At 42.2% G+C, this 18700-nt stretch overlaps 1 protein-coding gene across 3 annotated transcripts in view; it reads right to left on the bottom strand.

Moving 5' to 3' along the window:
• Positions 1-18700, bottom strand: part of LOC108439017 (leucine-rich repeat-containing protein 49) — a 91293-nt gene that overhangs the window by 1206 nt on the left and 71387 nt on the right. For all 3 annotated transcript variants that reach the window (XR_005130492.1, XM_037540260.1, XM_017717181.2), the window contains exons 14-17: positions 10326-10560; positions 8531-8716; positions 5930-6039; positions 1689-1842 (exon numbers count right to left, since the gene is read on the bottom strand). Coding sequence is in view for 2 of the 3 variants with exons in the window: in XM_037540260.1 (XP_037396157.1) it covers positions 1689-1842; positions 5930-6039; positions 8531-8716; positions 10326-10560 (685 nt within the window). In the remaining variant the exon portion in view is untranslated. The remainder of the gene's footprint in view (positions 1-1688; positions 1843-5929; positions 6040-8530; positions 8717-10325; positions 10561-18700) is intronic.

Below are 18700 nucleotides of genomic sequence, written 5' to 3'. Positions count from 1 at the left end.
TTCTGTATTATCCTGCTCTAGCCAAGTCACTTCCATTCAAGAAGGGCTTGTTGATTGTCTGATCAGTTAAACCAGATGTGTCAAAGTGGAGAAAACACCATAATGTGCAGGGCAAGGGTTCTCCAGGTCCAGGGTTAGGAACCACTGGTTCAGTAAATACACAGAGGGGAACATCACAGCCTTCTAGACTTTAAGACTTTCGGGAGCGAATGATTCCTGGGAATTAAAAAGCATATATTTTTTGTTTTCAGCTTTTTTTATTATTACTTCAAAGAGTTCAGGATCAGGCTTGCTGTATTTAAACTCTAGAAGGCTTATGTGAAGTGTCATTAGCTTAGTCTAAGTTTAAAGTTTTAGCTCTAATAGCTAATAGCTAGTTTGCCTCTGCAACATACACTGATCAGGTATAACATCATGACCACCTCCTTGTTTCTACCCTCATTGTCCATCTTATCAGCTCCACTTACTGTATAGCTGCACTTTGTAGTTCTACAGTTACAGACAGTAGTCCATCTGCTTCTCTGAGACTCTGTTACCCTGTTCTTCAGTGGTCAGAACCCTCATAGACCCTCACAGAGCAGGTACTGACACGGACGTGGTGGTGGTGGTGTGTTAGTGTGTGTTGTGCTGGTACGAGTGGATCAGACACAGCAGTGCTGCTGGAGTTTTTAAACACCTCAGTGTCACTGCTGGACTGAGAATAGTCCACCAACCAAAAATATCCAGCCAACAGCGTCCTGTGAGCACTGATGAAGGACTAGAGGATGACCAACGCAAACTGTGCAGCAGCAGATGAGCTGTCGTCTCTGACTTTACATCTAACAAGGTGGACTGACAACATAGGAGTGTCTAATAGAGTGGACAGTGAGTGGACACGGTGTTTAAAATCTCCAGCAGCACTGCTGTGTTTGATCTACTCGCAACAGCACAACCACCACCATGTACGTGTCACTGCAGGGCTGAGAATGATCCACCACCCAAATAGTACCTGCTCTGGGAGGGTCCATGAGGGTCCTGACCACTGAAGAACAGGGTAAAAGGGGGTACCAAAGTATCAGAGAAGCAGATGGACTACAGTCTGTAACTGTAGAACTACAGAGTGCAGCTATACAGTAAGTGGAGCTGATAAGATGGACAATGAGGGTAGAAACAAGGAGGTGGTCATAATGTTGTGCCTGGTTGGTGTATAATGCAGCATTAATATAATACCACATTCAAAAGTTTAGAATCAGCATGCAAACGCTTGGAATCAATGTTTGCATATATTAAAATTACTTTTACTGTCGGAACACACCCTCATTTCGCCAAAATGGGAGAAGGAAAAATGTTCTTAACTTTTATAGAAATTCAAGCCATTTTGGACGATTATAAATTCTATTGGTCGTCATTGAATTTTGACACAGTATAAATGGCAGCTGGCATTTTTTAATTATTTAGAGGGGAAAAAAAATGACAAGAATCCAAGGTTTTGGTTCAGACAGCCACCACATAAATGTAAAGTGAAGTGGTGGTCCACTGAGGGATACTATGCATTTTTAAACAGGGAAAAATAAAATTACCCAGGGAAATCGATGGACTGCAGTCTGTAATTGTAGCGCTACGTGGTAAGTGGACATACGTATAAGTGTGTCTATTCAGTAAAGTGACTAATGCATGGATGTGTGGTACTGCATGTGTCAGTGTGTGACCTCAGGGCTTTCGGAGCTGGAGTCTCTGCTTGGGTAGTTAAAAAGTGCTCGGCTCATGCTCTCCCCCAGCAGCTTCCCGTTTTCCTTCAGCTCCTCTGGGCTCCACCCAGCCCTGCGACCCCTCCCCTCCAGCAGGAACTGCAGCTGCCTCTTCCTACAAAGACAGAGAAAGAAAGTCAAAGTTATATATATTTATATAGTTGCTGTCGGAATAAAACCTCGTATCTCCAAAATAAGAACTTTACAGGAGAAGGAAAAACATACTTTACTTTTAATGTAAAGTCAATGGAACCAAACCTTTTCCAAGTCATTTTGTGCTGCTTTTTAAAACACATCAAAAACTGAAAAATGACAGAAAACGGAGACATATATAGTGTTGAGTTGTCTTCTCACACTGGAAGGATAGACAGAAACATCTGTGTTTTTCAGTTCTGAAGCAAGAGGGGAGCTTAAGGGGAGCTTTAACCTAAGTGTTATTTATCTGATGGGAACAGCTTGGTGGTCAACCAGGTCTTTCAGGTGGGGGCAGTCACAGGGCTGGAGGTTAGGGAACCAGCCTTGTGACCAGAAGGTCGCTGGTTCGATCCCCTGAGCCATCAGTACGTGACTGAAGTGCCTTTGAGCAAGACACCTAACCCCCAACTGCTCCCCGGGCACTGTGGCTAGGGCTGCCCACCGCTCCGGGCAAGTGTGCTCACTGCCCCCTAGTGTGTATGTGGTGTTTCACTGCACGGATGCGTTCGATTGTGGAGGTGAAATTTCCCAGTTGTGGGACTAATAAGGGTCTCGTGATCTTGTTAGGAGTCCCATTTCCTCCTTACTCAAGCAAGTGGATTATCTCACATCTAATCCTCGGAAATATAAGCATTTATAGAAATAGAATAATTTGTCAGTAATGCGTTTGACTGGAAATGAAATAAATGAAGGCTGTAATTATGCTGTGATTATTTAGGCCTGTAGGTGGCATGAAGCTAATTGGTGGCTATAAGTTTCCACTATTTGTTAAACACATTAGCCTCATAGCTCCGGTGGAAAACTAAAGAAGCTTTTTCAGTCACTGGACATGTATCGGCTGATCAGCTACAACTGGGGTTAAGTGACTGTAGTTCTGCTCTGTAGGTGCCGTGGCTGGAATACCTGTGAACAGCTCAGGGAGAAACTATGTTTCATATGAAGAGCTCCCCACTGGAGCCTCAGCCAACACAGCCTGGAGTGTTCAGGTAATCCTGAACCAGAGACTGGTTCATCTACACAGCGCTGCAAGGGCTGAAAACAAGCACTGGCCTGCATCACCAAGCCATGTGCACGCACACACACACAGCTTACTGCCAGCGCTATAAAAATATCTCAGGAACTCACACACACCTACACCCTTAGCCACGCACACCCATGCATCCTCTTTGGCAGCCATCACTGCCATATTACCACCTCCAGCCCATAAAAAGGAAACTCCAATCTCTCTGAAACTGACCGCAAGACCTCTTACACAATTAGCAGCCATTAATCAAAGCCAGTTCTCGGTCATGTCCAGTTCAAGGACACTGCACTGCTACAACCAGTCAGTGGGAGTTGCAGGACGGATGGATGGAAGCTGGAGTCAGCAAACGAGTGCATTTCTCAAGCTAGGAGTAACTCTTTAATGTCCAGATCTGAAATTTTACTTTTCTCTTGGCCTGTATGTTGATTTTTCAAGTCAACCACACTCAATTACACAAAAATCACCAAAAAAAGACAGTCATGGGCTGGAGGTTAGGGAACCAGCCTTGTGACTAGAAGGTTGCTGGTTCGATTCCCATACCTGACGGGACATGACTGAAGTGCCCTTGAGCAAAACACTCCAACTGCTCCCTGGGCGCTGTGGTTAGGGCTGCCCACCGCTCTGGGCGAGTGCGCTCACTGCCCCCTAGTGCACAGATGGGTTAAATGCGGAGGTGAATTTCCCCGTTGTGGGATTAATAAAGGGTAACCTAACTTTACATATGAACATAAATACCTAAACACTGAAGGACCTAACCCCGCCTTCCATCTTCTTCTACTTTACACTACGCTCCCAAGTCACTCTGCCATCACAAGGAGAGTTCTACTCTAGCCTGGAGATTCAGAAGCTTTTTGTTTTTTAATTATTTACACATAATCAATCATTTATACTGACGTTTCAATTATTTACACACTGTAGAAGCAGGAGTCACTGTTCTTCCTCCAAGTGCTCTATGATGAGAAGACAAGGTTGGGCTTCCGTGCTATCGTAGCAGCTTTGGGGTTAGGCGTTTTGATTAAGTTCACATTGAGTGCATTTACAAGTAGTTAATAATCTGATAACATCTAAATAATAAAGAATATTCAAAGTCTTCGTTTCGTCAAGCATGTGTTGGGTTTCAAAAATCGCCCCAAAAGTGTTTTGCTGCGTCTCGCAGCAACACTGCTTGCTCATTTCCGGTGCCGCCAACTGTTTTCGCACATTGAGAAATCCGAAAGAAATCAGAGTAAGAGTTCACATGCAGCAGCTACTGAGCTGAAATCCAGCCTCTTTATCGGACTTCTGAATCAGATTTCTAGACCTTACTCTGCTCTAAAAATATGCTGTTTACAGGACCATTTGACTAATCACATAACTGCAGAAATCTGATGATGATCAGAGTATTAACTGCATGTAAACGTGCTGAATGTGATGGGAAAAAACATGCAGTCTATTTCTACATCAGCATTTCTTGAAGGTTTGACAAAACTGCACCATTGCTACCCTGAGAATTCCAGAAATCCCCTTGAAGTCAGCCTATAAGAGCTAAATCAGAAACAGGCACAGTCACTTTATTTCTTAAGCTGTTTTTGTTACTGTGCCTTTCAGACTGACATTCGCTTTTGATTGGACACTTTTTATTACGCCTCACTCAAGAATCAGTTTGGGCTGAGATGCATGGAACAAACTGTTTCCTCATGGAATAAACTTCTTTTGGATGTGTGGACCCTTTGGAAGGCTGCAATGATCCATTTGCTTCCCGACAGCCAGGATCAGCACCACGTTTAAAGATTTTCTTCCACTCTAAAAACTCTGCTCCAGGCTGTCTGCAGGAACAACACTCCACATCACTTCAACAGGAATGGGCAGGGCAAACGTCTAAAGGCCAAACAAATGCAAATGTGTTTGTGGTTGTGACATCACAACCATGATGAATACAAAGTCGTATTTGGACCATACGGACTGGAGAGTTAATGGTATATTTTGGAATGGTCGGTAACAATGGTTACATAATAAATCAAATCCAATTGGATTGGATTTCCATGATAGGGAAAATCAGGCTCAGCCTGCAGTATTTCTTACAGTCTTTTACAATACAGTGTAATCACCTCCCCAGGTTTTCAACGGAGAGTTACAGAACATTGAGGATCCTGAGGTCGAGTCTGATGGATTTCATTTGCTCTGGCCTGTGGAACACTGGCTTAAGTTAGACTGGCTGTGAAGCTCCAGGGAAATGAATGTAAGGCTAGGTTTCCTCAGCGGTGCTGGCTGGTTCATGGCCCTCACACTGTCATAAGCAGCTTTGCTTTATGAAGACACAGTGGCTGACAGATGAGTCAGGGCTGAAGTGGTTTTGGCTGGGAAGAGGAATTCCTGACTATGCCAGGCAGGTACCACCCTGCCCCACAGACATTATGTCCTGCTCAGCTAAGCATTAGATATACAGTAAATACAAGCACACATACACAAATTGTTACAAACTGTATGGTCCAAAAGTCTGAAACCACTAGTGAAAATGCTTATTTTTTTTATTTAAATTATTTATTTTTGTTTTAAATTATATTAACAGCAAAAAAATGAGCAAAAAGCAAAAAAAGTTTGCAATATTTACATGAATTTATATGACAACATGCCCTCGAGTTGGACTCTGATTCATGGTCAATGTCACAAATATATTCAAATTTTACTACATTTGATTTTTTTTTAAATTCTGAAACTTTCTGTTGTTTATTTCCAGTGTTTTCTCTGACATCTGGACCCCACTGCTTGCATTTAGACACTGAAACGATGCTTGATTAACTGCACAGCATAAAACCACTTCACGCAAAGACAGACAGACAGACAGGATGGGCTAATGTTGCCTCTGGCTCTCACATTACATTACACTTTGGTTATTAAACTGTTACTCAAGTTTCTTGGTAAGCTGAAAAGCAAACATGGACTCGATTTAAACACACACGCATAAAAGTGGCAGGTTGGCACACACACACACACTGACACACACCTAGACTCCTCCAGTAGCAGCAACAGACGACAGCGAGGCGTTTCTGTGGAAGAGACGTGACCCAGAATCCCAAAAAGGCGTTCCGATGCCATGACATCATTCATGGTCACCTAAAACATGCAAGCAAAAAGAGTGAAGACACACTGAGTATCGGAGTGAATACCAAAAGTCCTACTCATATTGGTACAGCCTAGAGCAGCGGCTGGCAACATTCAGCTCTGGAGCCACATGCGGTTCTTTTACTGCCCTGTTGCGGCTCCACAGCAGGATTAGATTCTCAGGTAAAAATAAAATGATCGTCCTTTACAGTGAAATAAAGCTCTGCTCATCGTTCAACACAGTTTAACAGTAAATGGTCTTAAACGCTGGAGTTCATGTAGAACTGCTGATTCACCCTTTAACCCTGAAGGCTGGTGCACTGACAACAATCTCGACTAGTTAGTAGCTAAATAATTGGCATTTATAATCACTCATAATGGTTTCCTGATACGTTTAATCTGCAACAAGAAACTCTCAAACACTAAAAAGTCATGACGCTGAAGTCAGCGTCTCTTCCACCAGCCTCTTGTTCAAATTTTCCCGTTCCACCTTAATTTGTGCAGCAGTTACATTCTGAACTACATTTAAAGGGGAACGGGAAAATTTGAACAAGAAACTGGCGAATGAGGAACTGACTTCAGCCTCATAAAAACCCGAATGATGAGAGACATTTTACAAGAAACTTTTCCACTTTTGTGGAAAAGTTTCCTGCCAGAGATGTGAGAAAAGCAGCTATAGCTGAGCTATAGCTTAAAACAGAGCAAAGTCAGTCTGAGTTTTCATTTATATTATATTTTTTGTCAATACCAGGACAATAACACATACTGAGGCATATTTACAGTCAAGATGGTCAAACGTTAATGTGGTTTGACTTTAGGTGAAAGGACAAAAGGGCTCTTCGTAACATCTGGTGTGCTGATCTCTGGCCTAGACATTAAAAGCAATGACTGCAATAAATACCACTGCAGTATTTCTCATGATATGCCTGCTAAGTCAAAGTGCAGTGACATAACTTTGGCTGATTAACTTGTTCAATAAAAGGTTGCTAAGCACAACTGTCTGTGGTCGACCTGTCGGCAGGAGATAGCCAGTTTAATCCCTGCCAATGCCATAGCCGTCCATAGCCAGGAAGTCCAAGACAGTATAACTGTCTTCGCTCTCTTTGACTGGGCTGGATGGTCCTTCTTCTACCTCACACAGCATGATACCAGCATCAGTTAGCTGTCATAACAGAATAGGCAGTTAGTGCTCTCCTCCAAGCGTGTTGAGCTGTCCATAAATGTTGTGTTAGCAGCTAGAGGCATGTGCTAGCCTACACCGTCCAAACTCAACAGAAGAGAGACCTAGCAAGTAGGTCACAGCTGGCCATGAGTAAACTGGTGATAAAATGAAAAAATAATAAATAAAAAAATAACAATAATAAATCGTCTGATAGTAAGGGGCCACAGATTTATTGCCGTCAGTGCAAATCCTGCCAATAAAGCAGTAATTTAGTCTCTTTAAATGTTATAAAAGAAAAAATATTCAAGAACAAAACAAAAAAACAAAAAAGACATAAAACAATACTCTTATCTGAGCCAAAATTTTGAGAAATTCAGATTTTTATTTGGGATTTATCATCAGATCATCATTTTGCAGAAATGTTTAGCTTTTTTTTGGAAAGGGTTCTTCTATCTTTATGTTGTCAAGCTTTCAAAAAGGTTCTATAGAGAACCATCTATAGCACGTTCTTAATCAATGAGAAGAACACTTTCATGATGTGAATGATGCTTTATTCATGCAGTGGGTTCTTTGGGTGTTCATGGCTCTTCATAGAACCATTGTCCTCACCAAAGGACCCTTGAAGAACCACCTTTTTTAAGAGTGTAGATATAATGCAGATAAGGGCTAGAAGATTAATCGTTTTTATATCTAAATCAATCGCAAGACCTGCAGTTTTTTTTAGTTCTGGCCTACATTATTAAAAATGTTGTCTTACGTTTTATGTGGGGAAATGTAACTTACGAACACAGAGTCTGTGAACTGCCTGCAGATAGGTTAGACCAATCAAAGGCAACCAAACCTCCTTGTGTTGTGACATCACCACCCCCATTTGGTGGCTCTCTAGCACACTGCATTAAGGGGTCAAGCCACGGGTTAGAAAAAAAAGTGAATATTCTGGTCTTCTTGGCCAAAATAAAACAGGCCTGAACTTTTATTTATCGGTAATAATCACAATGTGAATCACAGTCGCAATGATAGTCCAAAAATTCATTCAGTCCTGCTGCAAATTTTGTTAATATATGCTTTGAGTCTATTTTTTGCTGCTTGATGCTTGAACATTCACTATATTGTGCAATCTAGAGCCACAATCAAAACAGCGCATGGGCTATATTTCAACTTGCATTCCTACTGCAGCATCAGTAGTTCTAAGAGGGGTCATGTAGGCTATGCTAGTGAAAGTCAAGGCAAGCAGTCCCCTCCACCCCCATTAACAACCAGTGCCGCTCACAAACGTTCTAGGCGATTCACTGCACATCGATTCAACTTCAGAATTTCATACGACTCAATGTAGGTTTGTACCTCTGTGCCATTGATCCTCTGCAGGTTAAGGTGGTTAAGTCTGTATATGAGGAAGGCTCTCCACAGTGTCAGGCTGACCACAGGGTTCCCCTCTGGGTGGATAGTGACCTGTTCCAGCCGCCGGACCTGTGCTAGAGCGGCCAACTGCAGCAGCCGTGTTATATTAGTTTCCATGAAGATCAGGTGCTGAAAACAGGACAGACAAAGAGGAAAATGAGTCATTCTGCATTCCAGGGCTAAGATTCTCAATCTTCTCTGACCACATTTATCCCCTAGATCAGTATTCCTATTCTTTAAGACACCTTATGAGCACCAGCACTGGTGGGCCAGAGGGTCTTTAGTGGATAATGACAGATTTCCTCTGGTGTAATAGGCCTTAAGTATTAGGCCTCATAAAACGACAGATTTCTTTTGGTTTCAAAGCCCCTAAGTAAACGGAAATTAAATGTTAATACCATTAAAACTATTGTCAAAGCCTTAGGAACCTAATGGTACATTACCGCTAGAGAATCAGAGGGACATGCTCGAGTATAGTGCTAGTGTAGAAGTGAAGGCATTATCTGCAATGTACACTGGACAAATTAAAGGGACGAATGAATGAATGAATGAATGAATGCAAACAGTAACACGCACAACAAATATCATATGCCCTGCAAGTAAAATATTGTAATTGAATTTTTCATTGGAGCCACTGAGCTAATACTATTTACAGTATTCTGAAAAAAAAATCTGAGATCGCCCTTCATGTGTTCAGTTTCAAAATTAGCTATTTTTCTGCATCAGAAACAAACAGAAAACAAATATTTAACAGAAAACTACACAGAAGACCTTTGAGTAATTAGTGTGTTTATTATGTCTTCCATTCTTTTCAGGAGACTTGCTTTCAGTTCCTCAAAGAATCTGCAGACGCGCCTCCACAGTTCAGTCTTAGAAGCTGGTTGATGATTTCCTGAAGCAATCAAACACATTCAGTGGTGCTGAGGTCTGGACTCTGGGTTGGTCAGTCCGTTGTTCAGCTTCTTTGTTTGATATGTCCGTCTCCTTTTCTCAGTGAGGTTCTTCTTGAACAGCTACACATCCTTTCAGACCCACAGCGCTGAGTGGTCCTCTCACAGTGGAGGGATGGACAGAAACATCTGTGGATGTTTTCAGATCTGAAGCAGCTTGATGTTCTCCTCTCTCTCAGAGATGAAAGCTTTAAGTGCTGTATATCTGATGGGGGCAGTTTTGGGGTCTACCAGGTGCCTCCTAGGAGAACCATTTTCTCTGTAACTTTTAATCCTGTTCTGGAAATTTAGTCTTTGACTTTCTTCTTCTTTATGCAAGTGAATTATCGTATATATAATCTCTTCAAAAAACACTCTTAAAATTGAACAACTTGTACTTAATATCGATTTTTACTGGAAATTAAATCAACTAGCAGTGGTCTCTGACTTTTAAGCTTCACTTTGAAATAAAATCAGATTTTAACCTAGAAACTCAAGGTTATGTAGCAACCAAACGCTGTAGTGCTGTGATGTGAGGACTAAAATGACGTTAAGTTAACATTTGTGCTACGATTGCTTTCAATTAAGGTGGAAGGGATTTTTGTCAGCCTTTTGTAAAGCTTATCCAACCTCACAACCTTGAAAAAATGTCGTTGAGGGTGAAGATTCACAGATCTTCACAGATCTTCACAGATCTTCACAGATCTTCACAGATCGGTCAATAAGCTGTTTAGTCTGATTAAATGAGTTATACCAGACTACACCAGAATCAGGATTAAGAACCCAGGCTTTAGAAGAACGAGGCTCACCGTGAGGTTGGGGAATTTGAGGCGGATACGGGGCAGGGTGGGGATGATGCTGTCAAACTGGATGTAGCGGAAGGTGATGGTGGTGACAGCGCTGGCCGTCTGCACTCCCCAGCCCCTCTCCAGTGCCTCCAAGGCCCCTGGGCCAAAGAGACGCACAGTCTCCCCATCCAGCTCGGCGACATGGCTCTCTGACATAGAAAGGCTCTGGATGCTGGAACCGCCGGTCTCCTGGAGTCTGAAAACAACATGCAGAGAGCATCTACTCTCAGGGCCTGAATTCTAATCAATATATCATAGTGTCTGATGCCTGCTTCTTTAGTTTTGCACTAAAACTATAATGTTACTGTAGCTAAGAAAAGTAAAGGAATGGCACTGCCCTCTTATTAGTCATCTCACACTTGCTTCAACCCAGGCTGATCTGCTCATGTGGCTTTTGACACTGCAACCCAGTTCACACCTACATTTACTACACCAGTCTCTTGCCACGTTTGCTGTCAGGGGAAAGCTCCTTTGTGAAAAAAGTTCAAACGAGACTAAAGCTCAATAAACCTGAAGTTAAGAATATTGTGTTAGTGCTTTGTGCTGTTCGTCAGAGCATTGCCGCTCCTCAGTTTCAGTTTCAGTTTCCCAAATGCTTTAACATTATTTCTCCTAATAAACAGCCACACAATCAGGTCTGCCACGTCGTCATTCACCACCATCACTGTAATAAAAATCTGATGAGTTTCAATCAATGCTAACACTCAAATGTAATAAGAGAGGACAGTGGAAATCATGTCTGCAGCGTCTGCGGCTTTTAAAACAATAAAGTACTGATTTCAGTGTGATAAATGTAGCGTCTTATGCCAGTTATAGTGAATTATGCTGTCTGTTACTACACAGATGGTTAAAACAGAGCTGAGACTAACTAAGTTAGAACACAATGTAAGAGTTGTATTATAGTTATAGGATGTTTGTGTAATACTGTTTTCTTATCTGGAGTTAAGATAAGATTATGAACTTGTTGTTCTATATAAGCTCTTATCCTAAATTCAGTCACAACTGAAGTTGTCATGGTGACTATGCAAATAAAATTTCAGGCTTTCAGAGGTTTCTTTAATATGCCCCCCCCCCATCAAATGATGCTATTAAGCTGGAGTGGATAGCATTTGCTATCTAGAGATATGTGAAGCTCCATCTTTTTGAACTGACATTCCATTAAGTGACCTAACTAAGTTGTTAGTGCCAGAATGGGGAAATTTCACCTCTGCATTTAACCCATATGTGCACTGAAACACCACATACACATTAGTGAACACACACACTAGGGGGCAGTGAGTACACTTGCCCGGAACAGTGGGAAGCCCTATCCCACTGGTGCCTTGCTGAAGGTCATGTACTGTCAGCTCAATGGATCGAATCGGAAACCTTCCAGTCACATGGCTGGTTCCCTAACCTCCATGACTGCCCCCTAGTTAAAACATTGGCTATCATCGCCAGGGGGTCTATCCACCCAGAGAAAGAGGATGAATGTGCTATCATGGATTCCCAGCTACGGGTAAGTGTAGCATCGCTGGAGATAGCAAAGTTTAGAGATCTGCTCCACTCAAGAGCCCCACATGTCCAGGTTCAACCCTGCTCCTGCATGGAGGGACAGGCGTGATAGCCTCTATATTTAAGAGTACATGTATGTATCCTCACAATATTTGATAGCATTTCAATAGCTAATTCTGGAACTTTAAGTTTACCTTCATCTGCATCACTTTGTCCTACTTTCAGACTTTACAACATCGTTCTTCTTACTTTCTCTCTCTCTCTCTTCCCCACATTCTTATCAATTCTGCAATCGCTGTGTTTTTGTCTTTGTAGTGCAGCTGTGTCTAAGGGTCTCCATTGACTTGATCTGCCTTTTCTTCTTTTCTAGCATTCGTGTGCCTCCTTAATGAGGTCATTGTTATTAAAGAGAATGTGTTTTCAATTTACTAATGACTCAATTTACTCGTGAATGCAAAGTGAAATCCTCAGTCCAAATTTAACCCTGGTGGAGTTAATCTAATTCAAGCAGATCTTTCATGAGGCCACGTTGGACTGAGATGGCTCATTGTGCTCTGTAGGAATTAATTTGGCAGTAATGATTTCACTTTGCAGCTCCTAATTCGGTGTGTCCCATCCAGAATTCATTCGGCAGGCCTACATCAACCCTGATGGACGCAAGAACAGCAACAGTCAGGACATAATGCATGCCTGCTGAAGTAATTCACGGCTATGTAATGTGTTGAGGGCTGTGTTGAATGTTATTATGTTCAGTATTGGGTGTTTTACCATGTATGTGATGTGACTGTACCTAGAACATTCTGTTCTGCCTAGTTGGATCTAGTCCTACGTGGTCAAGCCTGTCACACCTGTCACTTGTCATCTATAGCCTGGGCCTAATCTTGGCATCAGCCCAGCCTGTAAAATTATGACAGTCCACTGTTCAGTGGTCTGGCTAAATGTCTGGTACCTGCACACAAGAAATAAGACTGTGGTTCTCCACACATACGGCTGCTCCCTGGTTTGGGGCAGGTTTGGATTCTTCGCTGCACAGAGGCCATTGTGTTCCTACAGATGTAAACACAGTAGGCAGTGTAACGACTTACAGCATTGAGTGCCTACATGGTGCACTGCCAAATCCCCTAGCTGCCTGATCCATTAGCGTAGATGTTAATCGGAGAGCCCATAACAAAGCACTGCGTTTGTTTACGTGTGCTTCGGTAGGATAAAGGCATTGAGTATGGTAGCTAAAACCCGTCCCAAAGAGCTCCGCATTAGGAAAGAACAGACATCCTTCTGGCCGTGTGATACGTCCATTTCAGACTGGCTCAGTGAAGCTGTGTAGACCCCGATTCTCTTTCGTCTGGTGCCTGAAAAGTGTAATTTAAAGTGATACTTTGGCAAAAAAAAAGATTTACACAAGTTTAACGGTATATACAGAACTCACATGAGAACCCAGCCACGTTTACATGCAGCCTAATCGGTACTAATTACCGATTAGGCTAATAGCTCAACTGCAATTAGAAGACGTCCATGTATTCCACTATAGTCGGAATAAACTAGTCTGATTGAGAGAGTGTAGAATACCATCCAAGTAAACGAGGTGGGGAATCCTTTAAATAATCCCCTAAATAGAAGAGTAATAACTATGTAAATGACTGTATCCGATTACATTCCGAATCGGAACGTTTAAGTGCGTTCTGCGCATGTTCGTTTGCATCATAATGGTTTAAGAGCAGAAACTGGTCTGCAGAGGAGACAAAATTTATGCTCTGATCTTTAAAAGACGGCGGAGGGATGGAAGTCCAGCTTATGTGTCTCAGAACACGACGTCTTCCTCTCGGCCTTCTTTAAAAAAGACATGTGAAGGACGTTTTTGAAGTCTGCCCTAATTTTAAGGCAACTAAAAACAGGAGCATCGATTACTGTTGCTCATCTCACTCTGACTGGGCTCACTTGATGCTCACGGTCATGATAATGTCTACACTACGTGGTTCTCTATGCATGGACATGATTTTGGATCAATGCAGATGTAGATGCAGGTTTTCTATCAGCTTGTTGAGTAGACAGAGCATAAACACCTCAGTCTTAATCTAGAATCAGAATGTATTCAATCGGATTGGCAAAAATGTTTGCAGGTAAACACAGCCAGTGATATGTAGAGCTATGTTATACCTTTACTGATCCTACAAGGGGAATTTATCATGTTACTGCCTATGTAAACCCAGTGTAATGTAGAGCTGCCACCTGGGGCAGCAGGAGGTTAAGTGTCTTGTCCAAAGGAACAACCGGGTTTACCCAGGCAGTCCTGGGATTTGAACCCACAACCTTCTGGCTGCTGGCTTACCTCTTCAAAAAAAACACCACTGCATTGTGTATATGGCCTTGTGCATATGTGTCATAGACTGTCTTGAGACAGTTTTGCAGTTTCTAAATTTTAGTTGAGTCAAATATGAAATGATCTTTTATTTGCATATGAATATATCACTATATAGAACATTAGCATGTAAAACATTAGCTAACAATACTTGGCTTTCAGTAGCAGCTAGTCATTTATAAATGCCCCACCATGCTTGCCATTCACTAAAGCTTTGGTTAATGGGAGCTATCCCAATCACAAAAACCTTTATAGCTTGCTGACATCTCAAAAGAATTTCGTCCAGCTTACATTTTGATGTTGAGCCTGTCTATCCTCTCCTTTTCGGGAGCATGGTGGTACCGTTGGTGTCACTAAGCTAAGTAACCAGCCAATTTAGTTGACCAGGAATAATTAGCACCTTGTTGTAGCTGACACCGATCCCAATGACTAATCATGATTCTAGTAAATGATTCTGGAGAACGATTGTTGATATTTGAACTTAACGGCAACATAAATACACCCCTCCCCTTTAGTGCTCCTTCAGAAGCTCCACCCCATAAATTCACGGATGAGTGTTGCTACAACAAACAATGCTTTATTAGATCTTTATGGCCATAAAACCCTTCTCAAATGTTGTACAGACGAATTCCATGACATAACGTTAGAATGTCAATGACACAGCAAGTAATGCAACCAATGTTAGCTAAGTTGTGGAGTAGCAAACTGTTGTTGCAATTACTGTTGTGAAGCTAACCTGTTGCTATGACAAACATCTGCAAAAAGGACAAAATGACACTGATGTATTGATTCTGTGAAACAGCTAAATTGAGTTCATGTTATCCATCTGTCCAGCAGAAACAGAGCAACCTCCTCATCCGTTTTCAAGCATTTCAACTCTCAATTAAGCTTGTTTTTCGCCAGCTTCTTGTTGACATTCTCCCGTTTCACCTTAAAAGGTGCTGCAACTAGACTACATTCTGGTGTGTCAGCTGCTTCTTCAAATGTTTCCCATTCCAACTTAAATGGTGCATGCACAATGCTGTGTGGACGGTCACAGTCTGGGGAGGGCAAAACAAAAAGGAGGGAGGACCAAAGTTTTCACAGAGCGGGACTAACATGCATGTGCGGCCAGACAGGCTATTTAAAAAAAAAAAAGAAAGAAAGAAAGAAACTCAGATTACAACACACCCAGCACACCCAGAGGACCTGTGACTTCAATCTTTGCTCAGGATGCCATTACTCCACTGACTTTACATAGAAAATAGCCATTTGATGCCATATTAATGTCAAATATATCACCTATAAAGCCTTCTTATAATACACGAAGGACAATGAGCCTAAAGCAGGTTTAAGAGGTAAAAGATTGATCATACCTTAATTTACATATTTAGTGGATGCTCTCATTCGGAGTGATTTACACTTGTAGATGAATGCATCATTAGGACTCTAGCCCATGGACTAACTGGTGAAGCAGTGGGATTCCTGCATACAGGGAATGCACTGGAATCTCCAGTGCACCTGGTGATGGTGTTACCCACTATTCATTTCAGTAAGTGATTCATTCGTCAGTGACTATACATAGTTATAGTTGCAATTACTTACTGTAATTCCAACACTGAACCGGTAATAATAATAAAAAGCTGTCATTTATTAGTGAATAGCCCTCCTAGTAGCCAAAAAGCAGTGAAAGCGTATACCTCAAACATTAGCATAATGTAAACTGAAGGCCTAAATCATCACACACTTGCCTCAAGCAACACTGAGTTGTAGTGTGTAACACTACTTAGAGCACTGAGTGCCTACATGGTGCACTGCCAAATCCCCTAGCTGCCTGATCCATTAGCGTAGATGCTAATCAGAGAACCTCCGACAAAGCACTGCATTTGTTTACATGTGTTTCAATAGGATAAAGGCATTGCGTATGGAAGCTAAAACTCGGCCCAGAGTGCAGGGCAACGGGTCCGCATTAGGACAGAACTGACATCCGTCTACTGTAGCCTAATTGGCTCCGGTCCTTGGCTGCTCCTGCTCTTGTTAGTATGGGTGATAAGAAAGCCGTGAGAGTGAGGGATCAAGGCGAGTCTCAGGAAGGCTCGGTATCCGGGCGGGGCTTCAGTGACCCGGGACCACCTGGGCCTTGCGACACTCGCATGCCGGCAGATCGGATGTGCAGCGACCGGCTTTTAAGATGAAAAACACCCCAAATAAGCCTAATAAGCCTATTCATGTTTCACACACTGCGGTCGAAATCTATAGGGGTGAGACACGGGGGTAACACTAGAGGCACACGGGGAATCCCAGGGTGAAGAGGGAAGAATTTGTACACCGATTGTTGCAGGAAAGAGATGAGGACGGGAATGGAGAGAGGTGCTACAAGGCAGTCATTGTGCTCAGGAACAAACCCAGTCCTCCACAGAGAGTGAGAGAGAGATTGAGAGATCGAGAGAGTGAGAGAGAGAGAGAGAGAGAGAGAGAGAGAGACAGAGAGACTAAAAAGCACAGTTCCAAAATGACTAGTAATATCGGTCCAAGAAAAAAAAAACATATTAGCTTTACATAATTACTGCTGTGCTTTTGATAACATACTGTATATCAAATAGTGTGAAATACATTAACTGATGCTTAGACACTAAACCACAAAGCACCACACCTGCGCTTCGGGTAAGTAGTCGCCACAAACCTATGAACTGTTGCCCTCAGCAGACTCAGAGGCCATTTCAGCGTCCATCTATGAATCCCAAATGCCACTCGTTTAAAGTGATAGTTTGTGATTTAGTCATGCAATTTAGTAGTACCTAGCAGCAGCCTCACAATGGCTAGGCTTAGCATTAGCCACTTTTCCAACCATGTCAGCATATTAGCTGACTAACGCAAATTCAACAAGCACTTTAAAGCTGGTTTTACCCGACGAAACTCCCACGCAACTAGTTGCATGTCCTGAGTTGCCTGCAACTTCCATTACATTGAAAAACAGTCATAGTTGCATGCAACAGAATCCACGACTCCACTAGTTAGCCAAATTAGCAGCTTGCTATTTTTTTTTGTGATGCACCATATTACGTTATTTCAATATTAGCAGCATTTTTAAAATTTTCGTGTTTTTTCCAGCTGTCACTGCCAATATTCCTTTCATGCACAGAACTGTGCGAAAGTTTTAAGCATCTAAGCAAATGTTTAAACAATGTGCCTCAGCAGTGAGTTTATCACAATAGACATTAGAATAAAGTCGTATACATAATTCAAATAAACAGAAAAACTATAAAAAGTAACGAGAATTTCTTGGGTCCATATTTTTCCTGGACACCTTCACAGACGCCACAGAGACTCGATAATATCATCAATGACATCATGAGCTCAATTTACTGAGCACTGATTGGTCAAACCAGGAGCTCCTTTTTAACTACATATAATACTGGGCTTCCTCGAGGAGAGGCTTGGAAATGGGTAAACAAACACACTAACGTCCAGAAAATCACTATTATATATATATATATATATATATATATATATATATATATATATATATATATATATATATATATATATATATATATATACATACAACCATTATTAATTAATATTCTATAAATTTTCTTTATTCAAATATTAACACTTTTCTCAGTAAATAAATGCAAACTACTCAAATAAACAGATTTTGAAAACGTGTCTTGGAGCGTAAGACTACCGCACAGTACTGAATATCTATCTAGGGTTCTTTATGGTGATATCCTACTTGATGTCTCGCTCATTCTGTCCTGGAAGCACAAGAAGTTAATCGCTGACTCGTCTCCTCTCCTGTCATCATTTCATTCATTTGATCCTAAAGGAACTGAAGTAAAACTAGAGGGCTTTAAGAGAAGAGATTCTACCTTCAGAATCTACTTATAGAGATCACGTTAAGAGCAGACAGGGACTCAGAGAGTAAACGAATATATTCCGAAACACGTTTTCGTTAGGGTGAGAAGTTCGGTCATCCAGGAGGGACTCGGAGTAGAGCCGCTGCTTCTCCTCGTCGAGAGGAGCCAGCTGAGGTGGTTCGGGCATCTGGTTAGGATGCCTCCTGGACACCTCCCTTGGGAGGTGTCACAGGCAAGTCCACCTGGGAGGAGACCCCGGGGAAGACCCAGGACACGCTGGCGTGACTATATCGCCCAGCTGGCCTGGGAACGCCTCGGAATCCCCCCCAGGGAACTAGTGAAAGTGGCTGGGGAAAGGGAGGTCTGGGCCTCATTGCTTAGGATGCTGCGCAAACTACGCAACCCGCGACCCGAACCCCGGAGAAGCAGAAGATGATGGATGGATGGGATGGATGGACGTTTTCGTAAAATGACTAAAGGAGAAAATGGGACCCCTAAGTTCACTAACAAATTTTCCACTAATGTTTCCACCAACTCTTAACCCCTTAAAATCCCAGGCTTATTACACACTACCGCTTATTTTTCAATAACTATAGGGACCTGCCCTGCGATGGACTGGCGACCTGTCCAGGGTGTATCCTGCCTTC

Source organism: Pygocentrus nattereri, chromosome 7 (genome assembly GCF_015220715.1).
Source record: "Pygocentrus nattereri isolate fPygNat1 chromosome 7, fPygNat1.pri, whole genome shotgun sequence".
Classification (NCBI taxonomy): domain Eukaryota; kingdom Metazoa; phylum Chordata; class Actinopteri; order Characiformes; family Serrasalmidae; genus Pygocentrus; species Pygocentrus nattereri.
Note: the sequence above shows the minus strand (reverse complement) of the source record. Positions and strands in the feature narration are given on the sequence as shown.